This window comes from Dermacentor andersoni, chromosome 8, assembly GCF_023375885.2.
Source record: "Dermacentor andersoni chromosome 8, qqDerAnde1_hic_scaffold, whole genome shotgun sequence".
In the NCBI taxonomy this organism is placed as follows: Eukaryota; Metazoa; Arthropoda; class Arachnida; order Ixodida; family Ixodidae; genus Dermacentor; species Dermacentor andersoni.
Genome location: NC_092821.1, coordinates 11,541,860 through 11,563,851, shown reverse-complemented (window position 1 = coordinate 11,563,851; position 21,992 = coordinate 11,541,860). Strand labels below are relative to the sequence as shown.

The 21,992-nt window shown below is 43.9% G+C and overlaps 1 protein-coding gene across 1 annotated transcript in view; it reads right to left on the bottom strand.

The window, feature by feature from the left end:
- Positions 1 to 1,028: 1,028 nt before the first annotated feature.
- The window catches only part of LOC126526664 (dermonecrotic toxin SPH-like), a 122,964-nt gene continuing 102,000 nt past the window's right edge, over positions 1,029 to 21,992 (bottom strand). The window contains exon 7 of the mRNA XM_050174529.3: positions 1,029 to 1,429. Within this exon, the coding sequence (XP_050030486.1) occupies positions 1,297 to 1,429 (133 nt within the window). The 3' untranslated portion in view covers positions 1,029 to 1,296. The remainder of the gene's footprint in view (positions 1,430 to 21,992) is intronic.

Genomic DNA, 21,992 nt, shown 5'->3' with positions numbered 1-21,992 from the left:
ATACAGAGTCCGCTCTCTACTACCTCTGAGTGTTAGACTTTTAGTTTATAATGCACTATTTTTATCTAACCTTTCATATTGTCATCTGGTGTGGGGTACAACAATATGGTCAAATACATATAGGTTACAGCAAATACAGAAAAAGGTCATTCGTATCATTGCGAATGCCCCGTTTACTGCTCACACTCAACCTCTTTCCGCATCATTAAAAGTAACACCAATTAATGACGTATATAATTTATTGCTAAGTAAACGATATGAAAGAAAACGGAAAAATCATGACGCATTCTTTCATGACACAGCTAACTTACGGCCCAAAGCTAATTACTACCCAACACGTAACAACGACGTCTGGCATGTGCCATCCTTTCGTACTAATTACGGTCTTCAAATGCTCCGACATATAATTCCAACTCTTCTTAATCGGCGCAATGAACACTGAAAACCTAACGATACGGGTGTTTTTTACTGCAAGTTTGCGCCTCCTTCCTATTCTTTCTTCTCTTATTGTTATTCTTCGTTTTGCATTCTTTAGTGTTCCTGAGCGTTTCGTGTGAATTCTACCGCCTTCATTTATTTGTTATTGCAAGAGGATGTTCACTAATATTTATTGAATATGATGTTTACCTATGCACTGTAGTCTATTTTTATTACTATTGTTCTGTCCGTGTTCTGTTGCTGCCGGTTTTTATGTACGGGGGTGCGCCCCCCTGTCAAGCCAGTCATAGGCTTTTTGGGTGCACCCCTAACATCCCTGATGTTGAAATAAAGGTATTTGTATTTGTATTTGTATTTATCCTCAACACTTCTGCGGCTTCCAAGCCTTATAAATATTCCAACCAATAGTAAAACCTTGGGGCGCATCTGTGCGATTGAAGCTACAGCTGTACCATGCATTATTTATAGCCTTGCTCAGATACAGTTTGCTTTAAAATTACAACTGCTTAGATACAACTGAGATATAACTGCTTTAAAAGTGTTAGTGTGTTTTTAAAAAGAAACCTGACTCAAGGAAAATCAAAAGAATGTTTGAATGGTTGCATTCCTTTTTTTTATTCTTCTCTTGTTTTATCTTTTCTTCCCGTTACCTAATACGCCTGTGCAGGGAAGCCAACCGGACTCTTAATCTGGTTAACATCTCTGCCTCTCACCTTTTCTTTTCGCTCCCTCCTACAGTCAATAGCGCATGATCCCGGAACTAACATAATACGATACACATTCCCAGGGATATACTTTGTTAGATTTACCAAGGGCAATAGAGTGCCGTAAATCACAACATGATTTCTTTGCAGCTTATTACTTGACTCGTATGCGACTCCAGGGACTGTCTTCTGGTCCTGCCGGTCGCACCAGAGGGGCGATGTCGCTTTTTCCGATGACTTTGAGCACATTGTCCGGTCTATTCGTGATCATTCCATCGATGCCAATCCTACAATGAAGAAAAAAAAAGCATGTTTTAAAACAACGCCCCATCAACATATAGCCTCAGTATTGCAAATGTGTTCTCGTGCATTGGGAAGTAGCGCACAAACATTTTTTTCTGATAGCCGATGCCGCGTGAGGTGAAACTTCGAAACCATAGCCAACCTTATCACGTTCGTTTCTCATTAGTTAATTTCTAGGACATACACACACAAGAACTGTCCATTACCAGAGGTCATAGACGTGAAGATGTCGTTGTTATTGAAGCGCAGGACGTTCCAAGAGAAATACCAAAGCGCCACAATCACAAGTGGGATATAGCCTAAGGCTTAAAGAAGGATTACCTTTAGCTGTATATGTGCGCTTTATTAAGCACAATTCTCGTCTTTTGTGATGTAAATACTTCGTTCATATCATTGCTGGTGTCCTGGTGGCATTAATGAAGGTACAGTGTGTTTTACAAAATGCCGCTAATACTCAATTAAGATAGGGAGGATAAGGTCTAAAACCATTTATTCGGGGTTGTTTTAGTTTTTCAGAAAACATTACTAAAATCGCGGAGTAGTAATTTCAGGAGCGATGAGAAATTGAAAATTATCAATTAACAGAAAAATTCCACCATTGACCCTAACGCGACAGTCCAGCAAGTTTCCCAATAGTTCTAAATTGGACGATGCGAATCTTTGCACAGTAATGAATGAAGTTTTTTCAAAAAAGAACTCATTTAGCATTTTCGTCGTTTTCATTATGGTTTACTTTATTTTTGTACATCGCAAATAAAATATAACCTATTTTTCTTTTATAAACTGTAGCGTTGGAAACAGCATTTCAGAAGGTCCATCAATGAAGACCATCGAACGGCTGCTGTTGTTAAGATGAATCCAAGCGTGCCATGCTCGCGTTCGCCACCCCCTCCTTTTCTAACTTGGGACGCATTCCCGCCCGCGACTTGATTGTCGAGGTGATCAGCCACAGTCCGGCCTCGGAAACTCCGTCGCTTCGGTGGCAGAGGTAATTGGCGACATGCATCAAGACGGCGGGACAGCAACTTCGCTTCCCTTGCACGGCATCCTCTTAAATCCTCTCCCCTTGCCCTCCCTTGCAACTCCCTCACTTTCGACTGTCCCCGCGCACGCCCGCCGGCCCGGCACCAGCTTAGCCCGCAACATGAAGTTTCATGTTTCGTTATCTGCGTTTATCGGGAAGCGTGCGCTGGTGTGCGTTGACGGGCGTGGCAAGTTTCTTCAGTTTTGTGGTCCTAGACAGCTTTGTGCTTGTGCTCCGCGATGTTTCAACCGTTTCACGACTCCCACCGCTCGTGCATCGTGCAGTGGTGCACGAATCCCTCATAAACAAGCCCTGGAAGGTTCTTACGGCATCGGCAACATTGGCAAGCGCTTTACCACTCAGGACCGTTCCTCCAATTGTCATTTCTGCAGGTAAATTTTTTTTCGGATTTCTGTAGATCTTTGACTGTACGCCACATTTTTGGGGGTCGAAGGAGATATCTGAAAATTTATGAGCGTAGTATTGAATTCTAGATTTTTTGATATATGCACCTAATTGATTTCTAACTTTTTTATACTTTTTTAGAACTGCCAAGTGTACATTTTACAAACTGGGGGAAATCTCTGTTTCGTGCCTTGACTTGCCTAAGCTGGTCACGTGTCATCCAAGGCTTCCTTACTTTTCTGCACTTTGCCATTGTTCTAACTGGGAAAGCGCATTCATACAACTCTGTTATGTTGTGCAAGAATAGGTCGTATAAAATATTAGGATCTTCGTCGCGCTGCAATTGGGTCCAGTCGACAGAGAAGAGCTGATGAAAATATTCAATTTCGCTTTGGTTTAATAACGCGGTAACTATTTGGTGGGTAAGTAGGTTCGAATATTTGTTTAGTTTACTTTTCCGTAAAGCAGAAGGTTGACAGGTGATTACTGATGTCACTGAGCAGTACTCATGCCGTGGTATTACGAATATCACTGTTTTTTAGGCCTAGATCAATAAGTGTTTCGCTGGACCCTGTGATACGAGTAGGCGTAGCGACTATATTAGAAAAGCCGTTGGCCAACATCATATCAACAAATTCATTGACAGAATGTGACTGTTGCAGTAGCTTATTATTAAAATTACCCATTGTTACCACAGGTCTGCTTTGTAAGGAGAGGTCGCCCAATGCCATATATAAAAAGTTGAAGAACTCTTGAAGAACGTATAACGGTTTCCAGGAAGGACGGGCGTTAGCACAAGTAAGTAGAAACGGACAGGGACAACGCTGGACTTACAAATGAAGTTTATTGTGAATACATTCCACAAATCTCCGCCAAGCATGCGTATACAACCAAGAACAATAACGAGGTTTGTAGTCAAATATCAACAAAAGATATACACGTACACAAAAGCCAAGTCGCACCCCTTCCCGACAAAGGCAACAACACTTGGAATAACATGATTAATTTAGAAATTGAAGTTCTTTATCATTGATGTGACCCGAAGGTTCACTCACAGATGTATGCGCGCCCAACTTTTTCATGTGCAACGCTTCGCTAATTTCTCTTTCCAGTTTACTGCGCTCTCTCCCCACTATCCACGCACTATCAAAAACTGGTCGGTAATCGCGCTTTTTGCAATGCGATGGCAAGTCCCTCATGTACCTGTAGGTAGCAAATAGCGATGCTCACGCGTGTGGTCATTAATGCAACAACCTGTCTAGCCATTATATGGCAGTCCGAATGAGAGACGTAAACTTCACTTCACTAAACTAAACTTCACTTGTAAGTCAAGCGTTGTCCTGTCCGTTTCTACTTGTGCTCGCGTCCGTACTTGCTGGAAACCATTATACGTTCACCATGCACCAACTGGCCCAGCGAACTGCTCTGCTAAACTCTTGAAGAGACGCAGAAGAGCGGCCGATAAATTACGCCAAAGATGAATGCATTTGTCTGAATAAAAAGTGATTCATAGGAAGGGCTCAAAACTTTGCACTGTGGAAGTATTTCATCAGAAAAACTGTCTTTCATGTACAGAGCTACAAAGTGTACAAAGTTCTGTGACGGTTCTCTCTTGTTGCTGTACCATAGCCTCTTTTCTAGGCGCTCCAGGTTTCAGTCGCAAAGAAGGCAGTTGTAGACAGTGCTGGCCAGGGGCGATGCAGATCAGCCGCAGGTGCACAATCGTCGGAATTCGGATCGTGCTCACTTCGCTTGCCCATTACGAGATGGTTTATACTTTGGCTCGCAGCAGTGCGCATCGTAGCGCTCTAAGATATTCTCTAGGTTGAGCGCCTCCAATCAGTTCCCGTTTAGGTCATTGTGCTAGATCTGTGTGATGGCCAGAAAGGTGGAGCTGCGTCTCACCAGGCAAGGACATCTGAAACTATCAGGTTTGTTTGCAAAGTCAACGCCAACTTGCGTTCGGGGTCGGTAGAAATCTTGTCTAAGACACCGCACTTTTCTGGTCGCGTGCAACCGCACATCATCTTGCGGTTGATGTGCGGTTGTCAGCTAAATAAACAAAACGTTGCCCATATTACTTCAAATGTAGAAGCGGTATTCGTTCTGCGAAAATATCCGAAACAATGTGTTGAACAATGCCAAAAGGAGGTGCTAAGAAAATAATGTAAATGAAGCTGAAAGGATCATTTAACAGTGGGAGTTTGTACTCTTTTTTTTAACCGAAACTCCAAGCTCTAGTGATAGTCACCACCATCCATCAAACATCGAAAATGAACTTATTAATTTCTTTTCAGTTAATAATGAGACTGAAATAATATCCCAGGGACAACCTTTTTTTTAATATCCTGTCATTTCTGATGAAATAATGAAATATACAATGTTATACAATAATTAAAGCCAGCAAATCCGGGTCTTGGTAAAAGTCAACCATTACGCCTAAACTATGTTGCCGATATCATTATTGACCCATTTTTACACGTAATTAACCTTTCATTTAAACATGGTGCACATTCACATAAACATTAAAAAATCATGCTTCTATATCGAAAAAGCGCTACGGGATTGATTTATAAATATCTCCCTATATTAAACACCCGCGTTCAGCAAAATTACAGTGAAATGTTTTGGAAAGTGCCGAAGTATTTTTCAAGTTTGAGATTCTCTGCACCATGCAGTTTGCCTTTTGTGCAGGCTACTCTGCTAATCTTGCGCTTCTTTGTTTCCCTGATCGAATTAAGCCCTACATTGACGAAAGTAAATACGCACGCGCAGTATTTATTGACCTAGCAAGAGCGTTCCATTCAATTGTTCATAATATTGTAATTGACAAATTAACTGCAATCAATCTAGTGCGAATCAATGAGAACCCGCACAGGGCGCGAGGAGGAGAGACGATGGGCAGGTGATTCTATGCGGCGCGCCGTTTCGAAACGTGGAATCCGCTCGTCCCGATTGCCGGCGGGAGCTTGCAAGGGAATGCGGTCAAGGAATCGGTGGCCACCTCCCCCGCCACTGCTGCTAACGCAACATGGCGGCGGCTGCTCGCGTCGAAACGTTCTTTTTGCATGTTTCTGCAGGCGACCGGATGCGAGGCACTACAAGCCGAGAGGAAGAAAGCCATATTACTCCGTAACTTAGATTTCGAGAGGCAGCGCCTCTACTACGAACTGGCGTCAGAAACGGACCTGACAACTGCAACTTCGCAGACATTCTTCGCTTCTTCGAACAACATTATGAAGACAACACGAATGCCCTGGTGCATCGGTGCATCGTATGATCTTCAGGGACAGAAAGCAACAACCCGGGGAAACCTTTCAGGACTTCGTCACCGCGTTACAAAGGCTAGCGCCTGCTTGTGCGTTCGGCGCTTGGTACGACGAGTCCCTTCGCGACCAAATCTTGCAAGGCGTCGCATCGGCAACAATACGAGAAATGTTACTCTACGAAGGATCGTCCCTCACGCTGAAGAAAGCGGAGGAAATCGGACGAAGCGTGGAGCAAGTTGACAAGGAACTTCAAGTCTTCAACAGCTGGCCTGTCCGGCACGTCTCGACACAACGCCAAGATGGCGTCCACAGCCATCGCCTTCCTCGCCCGCGCGCGCAAGATGGCGGTCCCCGCGATCCTTCTCCCTCGACCCGGCGGCTTCAAAATGGCGCTCAACAGCATGGCGGCCTGGGGCGGGCGGACAACATGGCGCCCGGCCCGAATTCCGCTAAGTCAGTCGAGACATCGCAGTCCATTGCTACCGATGTGGTTCACCTCAGCACATTGCAACCGATCCAGACTGTCCGGCCAAGGAAGTTACCTGCCGTGCGTGCGGAAAAGTGGGACATTACGCTTCAGTTTGCCGTTCGAGGAACCGAACGCATCGAGAGTCCCCTGCTCTACCGCAGCTTGTCTCTGCTACCGCCGATGCAGAATCGGCCACTAAAGTCCCGTCTGTGCTTACAATTCAAGCACAGAATTTCTGTCCGGCAACAATTTACGCCGAAGTTCTCATTGCGAATAATACACTGATGTTGCTCGTGGATACATGACCTACGGTATCGCTGATGAACAGCTCCCTGTACGAAGAACATTTGAAGGTTTTGCCCTTATCTGCTTCGAGTCTTCGGCTCAAGAATTCTTCTCAGCAAGAAATCTTGCATTCAGGACACTTCACCGGGCTCCTCAAGTACCGCAACACGGCTGCAGTAGTGACATTTCACGTCACGAACCAAGGCGCTTCTCTTCTGGACTTAGACGCCATTCAAGCTTTGGGCATTGACATTCAAAGCTCTTCGCTCACATGTGAACAAATGCCAGGAGATCCAGCTGACCCAAGCGTTCAGCTTTCGTCTCTACCGCACAACGCTCCACCGGAGTCCGCCCATCTGTTCTCAGGACAATTGGGACTTGTAAAGGGCTTCATCCATGACGTTCGTCTTCGAGCTTCAGTGCAACCAGTCTCAGAGAAACTGCGTCCTCTACCTCTAGTGCTCCGTGGGCAAGTCTCCGCCGAACTGCAACTGCTGGAATCAGCTGATATCATCGAACGAGTCTCAGTGTCCGAATGGATTTCTCCGCTCGTCGTGGATCGGAAAAAAGACAATTCCATTCGACTTTGCGTCGATCTTAGAGAATCCAACAAGAGCATCGACGGCTTTCCGCTACTTGGGCTGACGAACTGTTGCATCGACTCCCTGATGCTACTGTCTTCAGTAAGTTGGACTTACAGCGCTTATCACGAGGTTTTATGGTCCCAGAAAAGCCGTCAGATTACGGCTTTCATCACTCATGACGGTCTCTTTCGCTTTAAGCGTGTGTGTTTCGGATTGGCATCTGCGCCTGCCGCTTTTCAGCAGCTAATGTCATCTGTTTAAAAGACTGTCCAGGTACCTTGTGCTACCATGATGGTCTTGTGTGGGGTCATACGCAACGTGACCACGAGAGAACCTTTCAAACTGTCCTGTCCAGAATAAGTAATGCAGGCATGCAGCTTAATCAAAGTGCCGTATTCAGTGTCCCAGAAATAACTTTCCTAGGACATCAAATTTCTGCAAACGGCATTTTGCCCATTGATAGCGAAATCCAGGCAATAGTGGAGGCACCACAGCCTAATGACAAAAAAGCTCGACATTCGTTTCTGGGCCTCACGAGATATTATGCAAAATGTGTCCCGCAATATACGGACTTAGCGGACCCACTCAGGAAACTTCTAAGGCAAGGACATGTCTTTGCGTGTGATCGGCATACTGAGTACAGCTTTCCAGCAATTAGAGACATTCTTGCATTACGTCTACTGGCACGCATGTTTCAAACGCATCTTACTATTGTTGTAATTCTTGATGCATCTGACGTTGGCTTAGGGGCAGTCCTTCAGCGACAATGCCGAAATGAGAGCTTTACAGTGGCTTTTGCATCTCTAACGTTATCTTCCGCTGAACGATGGTACTCCGTGGGCGAACGAGAAACATTGGCATGTCTTTTTGCTCGTGAACATAGGCATGTTTACTTGTGGAGTAGACGCTTCACTCTGAGAACTGATCACCAGGCTCTGCTTACATTACTGTCTTCAAGGGGTTCTGGAAAGCGTCCATTAAGGATTTCAAGGCGGAGTGCAAGATTGCTGTATTTCAATTTCACCAGTGACTACTGCAAAGGTGACCAAAAACTCATTGCGGATCCATTGTCGCGCTACCTACTTCTCCCGAATCTGAACCAGCACTAGATGAGAAAATGGTTTCTTTGGTTTCAACATGCATAACAAAGGAAGTGCTCCAAGCAACTAAACAAGCTGTTCCTGTTTGCCATGCGTTAAAGCAAAAAATAGTCAAAGGATGGAGAATTGCTGCGGATCTACCGCAAGAGTTACAGGCATATGCTTTCGTACAGTCTCAATTATTCGGCGTGGATGATCTTCTTCTGCGAGGAGAATGTATTGTTCTTCCGGCGTCCTTGCGTCAGGTATTCCTGTGTATTGCTCATTAGGCTCATTTAGGCATCACTAAAACAAAGCTAAGACTGAGAAGCACCTACTTGTGGCCTTACATGGATAGACAAGTCGACGAACTTGTGAGAAACTGCTTTAGGTGTCAACAAGCAGATAAATATGCCAAACCTTCTTTTTCTGCGCTGCAACCTGTCGAATGGCCGCTAAGACTATGGAAAAAATTTGCCATAGGCATAATAGGTCCTCTTGATAGTGCTCCACAGTGCAAATTCGGCTCTTACGCCTAAAATTTCTACCATGTTTGTGAGGTAGATGGTATAAAAGTAGTATCCTTCAAAGGAGGGGCGATTTCTGACAATATAAATGTGCACTACGCATATTCTTCAATTCACGACGGCTACAGAGTTGCCCCGACTCAGGCTCAGAGTGAATGAGCCCACCATCCGCGTTGTCCAAGGGGGTATAAGGATGTTTGAATTGTCTGTTTTCTCTTGTATTCTTTCCATTCATTTTGTCATGTATGAAGTGTATTTGCTAGTACACCTGCTTTCTTTGTCCTCATAAGAGGGATGCTTTTGCGAACTTCAGTGCAATTGTGTTCATGAACATGTGTTCATTTTAGGCGTCTTTATATCGCATGCTTTTTTTTTAATTATATGTTCATTGTGTAACTGATTACTATTCTGTGTTCTTCTGTAAGACGTTTCTGCCTCTTTCATGGCTCTTGCTTCTCTTGAACGAGGAGAGCGAGTGGCGCATTTTCTTTCAAAGCAGAGGCAGCAGCGACAATGCAATGGACGCATCTTGACACAAATTCCTTTCCTCTGTGCAGATACGGGATCGCATTGTTCCAGCACGATCTGTCGACACGCGGAAGGCAACCCGACACCACCAGAGAGAGCTGCCTGCGGTCCCGCTATATCGCATCGAATCGCTCCAGCCAATCTGCGACACGTGGAAGGGAACCCGGCGCCACCTGCGATCCCGCTGTGTGTCGCTCACAATCCGAAGCGCCATTTTATAAAGCTACAGACTTCGACAAGGATCCATTAGCAGCAGCGACGATGCAACGGACATATCTTGACACAAATCCCTTTCCTCTGTGCAGGTTTGTGGTACCACCTCCAAAGTTGTCCCTGTTGTACAGTTCGCTGTCGCTGCTGCTCTTTCAGTACAATGTTTTCACTATGCTTACATTGGTGTGCGAGAGTGACCTGCTAAGATGTGCCTACGAATGCCGAACTCGCGCGGAAAATTGAGGAAATGGAAGTGAAATTGAGCAAGGAGACTGATCGCTTGACTCACGGTGCCTTCGGCAAGGTTTTGCTAAGGATGCAGCATTGAGGGATTGATGTCAAGTAACTCAAAAACGATATTGAGGGTTTCAAACAGATTATGGAAATCTTGAACGGTGTTTTGGAAACATTAAATTCTGTAAAGGCTGTGCTCGCCGCAGACAACAAAACAACTGAAGAGTGAGAAGTGCGCACTCTCGAAGAAGGTCGAAGAACTCGAGCAGTACTCAAGAACCAATAAAGTAGAAATCAAGGGCAGTCCCTGCACGCAGGAGGTAAACTGTGTAGCAGGATCACAAAATTAGGAGAAAAATTTAATGCCCTCTTAAGGCTGCCGAACTTGACATTGAGCGCCGCGCTCCCACGAAAGGGACAAAAAGAACGTCATTGCTCGGCTCTGCTCGCGCTAAAAGAAAAACTAATTCATTGGTAAGGCGTGTGAGGCTAAGCTGTGTCTCGGCGATCTTGGCATCACAGCTTCAATCAACACCCCAGTCAACGTGAATGACCACTTGACACCGCAAAGCAAGTCATTATTCACTAAGGCTCTGGCTCTAAAGAAAGCCAACAATTCGAAGTTCCTGTGAACTGACCATTGTCTAATCAAAGCAAGGGGAAGTACCCATAGCCAAGTCTGCCGCATTGCCAGCGAACCCGACCTCTCTTTTAACATGTAGACACCTGTTTTTCTTCGCTTTTTACTGATTTTGAGCCAGTATGTCATCGTACCTTACAACAACTGATTTAGAACAATTTCTTTCTCACAGCTTTTGCTCGCTTATTCATTTCAATGCGCGTAGTATGCGAAAGCATTATGGCGATATTCCTAATGTTCTTTCTAGGTTGACCAAATCATGTTCCGTCATTTGTGTCACAGAAACTTGGCTCTGTAACGATGCCAAAGATCTGTAATGCTTCCCCGATTACACGTCAGAATACACACATAGACAATCAAGTAGCCATGGCAGAGCAGCCATCTATGTTTCGGCAAAGTCAGAGTTCAAACAACGACACGATCCTGCGCTAAATTTACCTAACTGTGATTCTGTTTGGATTGAATTCGATCATTCGTTCCTTAAAATTGACAGCAAGAATTTTATTTTGGGTTGCATTTATCGTTCACCTTCCACTTCAGTCAGCGATTTGTGTAGTGTCTTAGATGATGTGTTAGAATCACTGTTATCTGGAAACAAGAACGTGATAATTATGGGCGACATGAACATGAATTTGATTGACAGAATGTCCGTTAACTACACGACATATTGTAGTTGTTATCATAGTTTCGGGTATGAATGCCTAATTGCTGAACCAACAATTGCTCCCACGGTGGCGGAAGCTCATTGATTGATCACGCATTACTTTTTTTCCCACCTGACGCAGGCATTCTTATTAGTGACATCACAGACCATTACCTCTTGTTTCTCAAGATCAATTCTTTTCTTTCTTCCCATATCGTGTACTATAACAAACTTGTTCTTGATAAAGAAAAAATTTTCGAAGCCGTAACAAAGGTAGACTGGCTCACAGTAAGAGAAACTAGCGACCCTCAACTAGCTTTCTCGCTCTATTTGTCTATACTATCGCACAAGTTCCATTTCCATTCCGACAAGAAAAAACTGAAAGAAGGTACTAGCGTCACCAAAAAAACCCGTGGTTTACTGATAGATTACTGAAAGCAATGCGAAGACGAGAGAACATTTAGAAAAAAAAAACAAAGAAAGCAGCCCTTTAAATTATACTGATAGCCCGGTACAAAAAATACTCCAACCATATCTGTCCACAGCTGAAAAGGCCAAAAAGAAACTATTTTGAACAGAATATATTGGAGTACGGGAACAACTCTGATAGAAAATGGAAAATAGTAAATTCTTTCCTAAACAGAAACAGCAACAACGAAACCGTAACTAGAATAAACCGCTGTGGCAATGAATATTCAAACCCTCGTGAAATAGCAGATGTCTTCAGTGACGACTTTTCCTCGAACAACTTGGCTTCAGACAAGGTTTTTGATGATCACTTGGCATGCCTCCCACAATCTTTTTACATGTTTACTATTACTCCTGATGAAGTCATCTCTGTAATTATTAATCTAAGTCACAAGTGCCGGTCTTGACAATATTAGGCCATGTCATATAAAAAATTGCTTGTCCAATATCTAATATTTTTGCGGATGTTATTAATTTAATATTTAAAACAGTGATGTTTCCTCGTGAACTAAAGCGGCGCCAAAGTTACCCCAGTGCTTAAAAAGAAGATCGGTCATTATTAACGCACTATAGATCCATCTGTGTGCTGCAATTCATCAGTAAAATAATCGAGAAGCGAACTGAGAAACGCCTAAGAAATTATCTCAACAAATTTAATATAATTACGCGTTATCAGTTCGGTTTTCGACCAGGATAATCTACAGATCTCGCTCTAATGTTTCTCGTAGATTATGTAAAGAAAGCTATTGACGATGGTGGCTATGCCGGCACTAATTTTGTTGACCCAACTAAAGCCTTTGACACTATAAATCACCAGATACTCTTTCTAAAATTAGAATCAATAGGAATAGCTGGTCCTGCCTGGCTACTAATCCGCAGTTACCTCCATAATATAAACCAGGTGGTCAGTGTTTCTGGGACTTACTCAAAGCAAATAATGACTAATATAGGGGGTAGCACAAGGGCCCATTTTGGGCTCACTTATTTTTTTAATTTATATTAACGATATGCCTAATTTCATCACGCACTGCAGTTGTTTGCTGTATGCTGACGATACTACAATATTTAACTCGGATAAAAGCATGAACTGCCTAGTGCACAAAATTAACGCGCACTTTCTCGACATATTACACTGGTGTAAATTAAACAGATTACAGTTTAATTCAGCTGAAACTTAGTTCATTGTCTTTACTTAACATCAACGGTCATTAGTTCCTGTTCCTTCAATTTCCATGCCACAGTGCCCGATAACGGCTAGTCATGACTGCATGTATTTGGGCATCAGACTAGATAGAAACATAAAATTTTATCACCACATTTCAAACGTGAAAAAAAGATGTCCCATGGTATACGCATCCTAATTAGAGGTCGTCCCTTTATCTCGCATTCTATTCTGTTATCATTTTATTATGCAATCATTCGTTCACATATTAACAACTGTATAATTAAATGGGGTAATACATACAGTACTCATCTCGCGCCACTACAAATCGTCCAGAATAGAGCAATCAAAATAATATCTTTTAGCTCATACTACACCAACGCCGAACAATTATTACAAGCGAATAATATTGTTACAGTATCCGACATAATTAAATATAATATAGGTGTCTGGCTATATAAACGTATCAGCAATCGATTGGCCCTTTCTTTCAATTGCTCTTCTTTCCTAGACAACACTAACAGCACTAGATTTGCTCTTAAGAAAAGTCTTATCTTACCTTAAAATCGAACAGACTACGGCAAGCAATCTGTTCATTTCAGCGCTTTTTTATTATGGAACTCGCTATCATTTGTGTTAAAATTAATGGAACTAAATTAATTAATTACAGAATTCAAAAAGTTCCTTTTGAACCAGCCAAGCTTTGCATTATTTTTTTGTATATGGCTCATAACGCATGCGTTTGCATTTTCATGTGTTAATACTGAAGTTTATATCATGCTTGTTAATCACGTATGAAACTGTTTAAACAAGCCCATTTTCTGTTCAATTTGTTTATGTTTCCATATGTTGCTGAATTGATTTAATTCGCGTTATACTCTTTTTATAATTGCTACCTTTCTCATTTGATTTTATAGTTGTATTTATTTCTGCAGCTGCGTTAACTAAGTTTACTTTTTATTTCGTATATGTCATGTACAGGAGGTACCAATTCAGTCTCCGACTCCGGGGCCTCATCCTATATACTACATGTTGTAATAACCTCGTATATAGTAATAAAATTTGATTATGATTCTGATTTTGATTTGATATCCTGTTTCAATACCCAGTTTCGATTTCCAATGGTTATGACCGCTAGCGCAACACCGCGCCGAAGGCTGTAAGTGTACCGTGCGGTGTTTGCTTTCGCCTCCCTGGAATAAACGAATTCTTTGTCTGATCCCCAACTGGAGCAGTCCGGCTCTTCTCCTGCAGCGCATTGCGCCCCAGTCGTTAGGCCTCACACCGTAAGTCTCCCGTCCAGCCGTCCCTAAAGCAATGCCACAAATACAGCCACCACGATTTTCGACCCACCACAGCAAGCTAAGCAAGGGGAAGCGGTAGAATCGTAGACGCCAGCACCAGCCTTCTCATCCGGTTATGATTTCACTGCTCAAGCTCAGCTCAAGCGAAATCCTCGCTCCGGCTGCGCACTCCTTGCCTCTTGTCAGCATTTTAGATAAGAAAAATGTTCAATGTAGCCAATGCTATTCTTTTTAAAAGCAAACAGTTGTGACCTCCTATAAACGAGCGGAGCGTTTGATTTGGCGGTTCAAACAATGCTGCGGGTCACCGCCCGGTGCTTGCATCGGTGGTTACGTAAATTTGACGCCGGCAAATTAGAAGAAAAGCAGATTAGAATAGCTGTACGGTAGAGTGACCCTGGTTGGTAAGAGGGTGCAAAACTGTGAAGTCCGCCCTGCGAAGCTGTCTGATTTCCAAAAGACGCAAGCACACACAAGAGTCTGTACCCATATCACGATTGCGAGGACACCGGTGTTCATAAGCGAGACCATCTGCAGTTGTCGTCGGGGTTGACCTCTGCGGACCATTTTATTGTTGTTGAACACAGCAAACCAGCCAAAGCCTTCATCACTGTCTTCTCCCGTGCGGAAACGCGTGCTCTGCATCTCGAGCTCACATCTGGCATGAGAGCCGCTAGCATTTTCGCCACCTTTCGGCGTTTAATCTCTCGTCGTGACATTCATTCAACCATTTATTCGAACGACACCTCCTACTTTTATCATAGCGCTTGACTACTCGGAAATCATGCCGCATCTAGTTAAGCAGTTTTCTGCTAAGCACGTCGCATCGAATGGAAGTTCACCGCCCAGCAAGCGCCTTAGTAGGAAGATTGTAGGAACGACTCCGCCGCATCTCCAGGAACCCATTGAAGCGCGCTCTAGGCCCCCAATCTCCGTGTTTTGAAGGGATGACAACGGCTCTGTGTAAAGCAGAGTTGTATATCAAGAGCGGTCCCTTAATAGATTTGCGTCTAGGCCCCGACGAGCGATGCCTCGTCCAGGCTTTCACACTTCTTACTTTTCAACTGCGCAAAATGCTTGCCTCAAGATTTGCACGCCGCTTCACCCCAATCAGCAATCGTCGACCTGCGACCTTAAGGCATACATTGAGAAGCTTCAACAGACCATCTTGGACAGGCGGGTGCAAGTTCTTACTGCTTGTAGGCTCTGTACACAAGGCGGCACCCAAGCTGCCGCCATGACTTCGAGTTGGAGATGTCCTGGCGGACGACGACAATTTGCCGCCTATCGTGTGGAAGCTGGCCTGGATGACGGAACGGCTTCGTGGTCTCGACGGTCCCGTTCCGTGATAAGGTCCGAAAGTTTGCTATCTTGAAGCCGGCAGGGCCTAGGAATTTTGTCGGTCGTGGAAGCGTGTTATAAAGAAAAACGAAGGTGCACGTAGCTGCGAAATTGGCCCAGAGAGGGTGTATTATTTGCAGAATACGAAAGCTCACACCAGAGTTCGCACCCGTATTCTCAGTTTCGTTCCCAAGTTTCTGCACCAGATGTAGCGGATGGGACCACACAAGCTGACAAAGCCCATTGAGAATTACCACGGAGGAAGGTTTTATAATAATCCAAACTTGTGAGGCGCGCGTCTGCTGTCCTCGTCATTTTCTGTTTTAATTTGTAACAGAATTCACCGCTTCATGGTGGTTCCTATATCTATCGTTCGTGTTAAAGTTTTAAAGCATTATTTACTGTGCTCGTGGGCTCCTTTTATTCTCCTCTCTTGTAGAACGTCTCCCTCCCAGAATTTCTCACACTTCATCATTCGAGTAAATAGTATTGAAAACATGGCTTCTGTGATGTGAGTTTAGCTGCTAAATTGCTGTGCATGCACTTAGCAAAAATATTGCATTGCAGATGAGCGTGTGGTATCCGAAGAAACCAGTCAATAAAGCGTACATTTGAGCAGCACGTATTGGGCGTGTCAGCCCCGACATTCGTATGCAGCCACGACGGCAAAGATGTTATTAAACTTACTAAACGGACTTCACATACGGAAAGCCCTATACAAAAACACCGTTTACCTGACTCGTTTTGGCGTTCTTCACACGCAGAGGAATTTTTTAGCCATGAAAATCAGTGATTCATCGCTTCAACGCCTGTTTCGACGTTTCTTTGTGGACACTAAAATACGGTACGAATATCGAGTGCACAGTATCGTAGCAACTGTGAGTGTCCAATGCATATGTTTGCGTGAAACAAAGTTGTCTACATGTGATATCCGCGACTTTTGTTTCAAAGGAAATATTTCAAAATGAATTTTTCATCCTGAATACGTTTATTTTATTCTTTCCCTAATGCGTAGTACGCAGCAAAAAGGATCTTCTAGCTGTCATAAATTCATAAGCAAACGGAAATAACTAGCGCCTGCCAGTAAAGCTAGAAAGTGGGTTATCTGTTTCGACTGTTCTCAGTAAACAAAAGAGGAGAAATTCAGTGAGACAAAGTTATTTACATGTGATATGCGCGAGTTTTGCTTCAAAGAAATATTTCAAATGGAAATATTCATACTTAATGCGCTTATTTTATCCTTTTCCTAATGCGTAGTACCCACTAAATAGTATCTTCTAGCGGTTATAAATCAATAACCAAACGTATAGTTGCGAGCTGCGAATTGGGAGTCCACGCAAGCTGCGACCGAGTGCGTGCTCGTAGGGGTGGCGAGAGCAATTGGCGCTTCTGCCCTGGTCTCGGAGAGTGACGGTGACGGGCGCCAGTTCTTTGCTTCTGGAGTCGACCAGTTTCAGGGCGTGGGTGGTTTTGGCCGAGTATTTTGCCGCGTCAACGTAGCCAACACATGTATCGTGCTTACTTCGTCTTCGAATGGCACCGCCTCAAACGAGTAGGCGTCGCCTATGATGCTAGGGATGTATGTTGTGCCGTAGTTTTACGATTCTCACGGATTCTGGCGGTATCTTGACCTTGCGGTTCGCGTCGTAGATGTAGCATCTCCCCTAGCCGAGGCATGCAAAGACCGATCTTCCTATCGGCACGAGCTTCAGCCTCTCATGTTGGATGGTCTTCTGTGCTTTCAACAACGGGTGCCATTTTGATGAGTCGGGTGGTTGACGCCACGTTTGGTTGTCCAATGGCGAGCTTCGTAACTATGCATATGAGCGCATTTAGCTTGACTTCAGAGCTCTTGAGAGCTAGATACAGGGTTCAATACGTTATTCTGCTGGTTAGCAGAGCTTGAACCACTCGGAGGGCGTTAGTCATATCATAAGAAGCCAACAAACACTGACCCCAAGGACAACATAGGGGAAATTGCTTGTGTTTAAGAAATGAAATAAAAAAACGATAAGCTAATGGAAATTAGAGTGGATGAAAAAACAACTTCCCGCAGGTGGGAACCGAACCCACAACCTTCGCATTTCGCTAGCGATGCTCTACCGATTGAGCTACCACTGTGCCCTTTTCCCATCCACTTTCTTGGGTATTTATGTGTCCTAGTAGAACCTGGGAGTGTTATCCAGCGCCACCACTCACAGACCTTGGCGGCGGACGTTGAACGTCCTTTTTGCCGCAGGCGTCACGGGAACGTGATCTCTTTGGGTGAAGGCAACTGGTCAATAAACCCACATACGCTACCTGAAGGCATCAATGTTGCCGGATTCGAGACCCTCGTTATGTAATAAACGGGAAGAAAGGGGGTTAACCGAGGGGCCCGATTTTTATTAGTCATATCATCAGAAGCGAACAAGCACTGACACCAAGTACAACATAGTGGAAATTACTTGTGCCTAATAAATGAAATAAAGGAGCGATAAGTTTGTGGAAATTAAAGTGGATGAAAAAACAATTTGCCGCAGGTGGGAACCGAACCCACAATCTTCGCATTTCTCGAAAAAAGGACGTTCCCGTCCGCCACCAAGGTCTTTGAGTGGTGGCGCTGGCTAACACTCCCAGGTTCTACTAGGACACATAAATACCCAAGAAAGTGGATGTGAAAACGGCGCAGTGGTAGTTCACTTGGTAGAGCATCGCACGCGAAACCGAAGTTTGTGGGTTCGGTTCCCACCTGGGGCAAGTTGTTTTTTCATCCACTTTATATTTCTATTAACTTATCATTTCTTGATTTCATTTATTAAGCAGAAGTAATTTCCCCTATTTTGTTCTTGGTGTCAGTGTGTTGACTTCTTATGATGTGACTAATAAAAATCAGGCCCCTTGGTTAACCCCCTTTCTCACGGAGAGTGTTAGGGTGTCTTCTTCCTTAAGGCCACTCTACCGGTTGGCTACCCTCCTTACGAGGTGTGTCAATTCAAAGAGTGTGCGTTGGAGCCCAGGCAGGGTGGCGGCCCCCGATCCATGTCAATGAAGCGGCAAGCCGAGTACTCAAAGGCCACCATCGGGTTTTGAACCCCGTTAAGTGTGGCTGAGGAATTCTATAGAGCTTTATACAGTATCAGTGACACCCACGACGATAATAATAGAGAGAATAGTCTGGAGGAATTTCACATCCCACAAGTATCACCGGAAGAAGTAAAGAAAGTCTTGCGACCCATCTGGGGAGGATCAGGTAACATCAGATTTGACGAAGGATGGTGGGCTGATTGTTCTAGAAGGACTGGCCGCGCTGTATACGCAATGCCTCGTGACCTCGAGCGAACCGGAATCTTGGAAGAACGCCAGCATAAACCTAATCCATAAGAAAGGGGACGCCAAAGACATGAAAAATTATGGACCGATCAGCTTACTGTTCGTTGCTTATAAAATATTTACTAATGTAATCGCAAATAGAATCACGAACACCTTAGAGTTCTGTCAACCAAAGGACCAGGCAGGATTTCGTAAAGGCTACTGATCAATAGACCGAATTCGCACTACCAATCACGTGATAGAGAAATGTGCGTAATATAAATAACCCTTATGTATAGCTTTCATTGATTGCGAGAAAGAATTTGATTCAGTCGAAACTTCAGCAGTCATGGAGGCATTGCGGAATCAGGGTGTAGACGAGCCGTATGTAAAAATACTGAAAGATATCTATAGCGGTTCCACAGCCACTGTACTCCTCCATAAAGAAAGCAACAAAATCCCAATAAAGAAAGGCGTCAGGCAGGGAGATACGATCTCTCCAATGCTATTCACAGCGTGTTTACAGGAGGCATTCAGAGACCTGGATTGGGAAGAATTGGGGATAAGAGTTGATGAATAATACCTTAATAACTTGCGATTAGTTGATGATATTGCCTTGCTTAGTAACTCAGGGGAGCAATTGCAATACATGCTCACTGACCTGGAGAGGCAAAGGATATGGGTAGGTCTAAAAATTAAGCTACAGAAATTTGAAAGTGGTAAGGGTATACGTCTACTTAGGGCAGGTAGTGACCACGGATCCGGATCATGAGACTGAAATAATCAGAAGAATTAGAATACGCTGGGGTGCGTTTGGCAGGCATTCTCAGATCATGAACAGGAGGTTGCCATTATCCCTCAAGAGAAAAGTTTAGAACAGCCGTGTCTTACCAGTACTCACGTACGGGCCAGAAACCTGGAGGCTTACGAAAAGGGTTCTGCTTAAATTGAGGACGACGCAACGAGCTATGGAAAGAAGAATGATAGGTGTAACGTTAAGGGATAATAAAAGAGCAGATTGGGTGAGGGAACAAACGCGAGTTAATGATATCTTAGTTGAAATCAAGAAAAAGAAATGGGCATGGGCAGGACACGTAATTAGGAGGGAAGATAACCGATGGTCATTAGGAGTTACGGAATGGATTCCAAGGGAAGGGAAGCGTAGGAGAGGGCGGCAGAATGTTAGGTGGGCGGATGAGATTAAGAAGTTTGCAGGGCCAACATGGCCACAATTAGCACATGACCGGGGTAGTTGGAGAAGTATGGGAGAGGCCTTTGCCCTCCAGTGGGCGTAACCAGGCTGATGATGATTATGATGATGCGGGATGTACCGGTTAATTAAGCAGTTGGCTTTTTCGTTGAATACAGTTGATACGAATTCGGTTGTAATCATGTCGTGATTCCTTTTCCATTATTCCTTATTTATATTCCATGCGAAGCATGCAATAAACGTTACTTGCAAATAAGCGCTTCGTCGCTTTGTTTCTTCCTAATTCTTCCGTTCTTCGCGCTCTCTAGATGTTATTTGCGCATATTTTGTTCTTCTTGTGTTGTACGTTCTTTTGTTAATCGGGCATTCTACTTTGTTCTCTGATGCGTCCTGTTCGCACGCCAGTGCACTCTTGCGTTCTCGTGTTCTGTTGGTATTATTATTTTTTTCTTTCATCCCAATAAATGCTTCAATTGTGATCCAACGCATTGGTGTGTATGTATCTGTGTGCGTTTCCTGCAGAGTTTCACAGCATTAGCCATGTTGCACCTACTAGTCATGCTTAGGAGCATGCTTAGCGTCGATCTTTGCAAATATTTATTGGTAGGATGCGACCAATACTAATGGCAAGCTTCCAAATGACAAACACTGGGGAATATGTTGATGTGTGGCTCATTTTGAGCTCTATATAACTATAGCGAACCGGACGACAAGAAACATTCTGCCAGGATTTTGGATGCGTTTGGCTCTTTAGAAAAAAGATACTGTTTCAGACGTCTGAGGTTCCTCATGACAATAGAATGCGGTTTTTACACATGAAATCTCATTTTAGTATAGACAACATGCGCTAGCTTAAGAACGCTATTCTTTGAATAGCCTCCTCGCATAGAGGTGACCACACTCCATGTTAGCAAAATGTTGCTTTGCAAGGTCGTATCCTTGAGAAGGACTTTCAATATCTTTCTATACCCAAGTCAGTGCCAACTTTCTATGCGTAGATGGAAATCACACAGGCGGTATATTTAGATTGTTGTCAAGGCCTTCAAAATTGCAGAAACTTCTGAAATTACCGACGAATGAAATGAACTAAACGATTCATTTACAGGCACCCACGTCACCCATCACTCTACATTCACAAAGTCACGTGTACGCTCAATATAGCTGCACAAAAAGTGGGCGTGTAAAGTCTCTTCCATGCACATGAGAAAAGCTATCTTCTTTGCAGGAGGAACACCGCAAATTTTTCTAAACAAAGCTCCAAAGAGAAGGTTGTGGAAAAATATTTCTCAAATGTTAGAGTGCCGTGCTCTGCATGATATCATTTTTCTGTGGGTGTTACTACGTCGGTGAAACAAACTTGAGTAATAATGATAAATGTTGAGAACAGGGGTACCTGGCTGAAAGGATCAGTCAGCAGCCATCTAGTTTAACAATATGATAAATTTAACCGTGAGCTCATGCTGAAAAAATGATCAACTAGTCTCTACGTCCTCCGATATCAGTCCTGTTTACCAACGTCCACAGAATTCTTAATAAATACGATCCCTTATCATCCGCAATAGACTCCTGCGACGCCCAAATCGTTGCCTGAACCGAAACTTGGTTGCCGCCTAATGTCAATGAGGTTGATTTTTTTCATTGCGCACAGAACTACATTTTGCACCATTGCGATCGCACTGCGCACTGAGGAGGCGGTGTTCTCTTGACGGCATCAAAAGACATACCTTCATTGCGCATCAGCGTTAGCAGGGCTCTTGAAACTGTCTGGGCTTCCATTACCCTTGGTCATCAAGCCATAATAACAGTTGTATTCTACCGCCCACCCTCTACGTCATGTTTATTTGCCAATTAATTCCGTGACAATATTTACC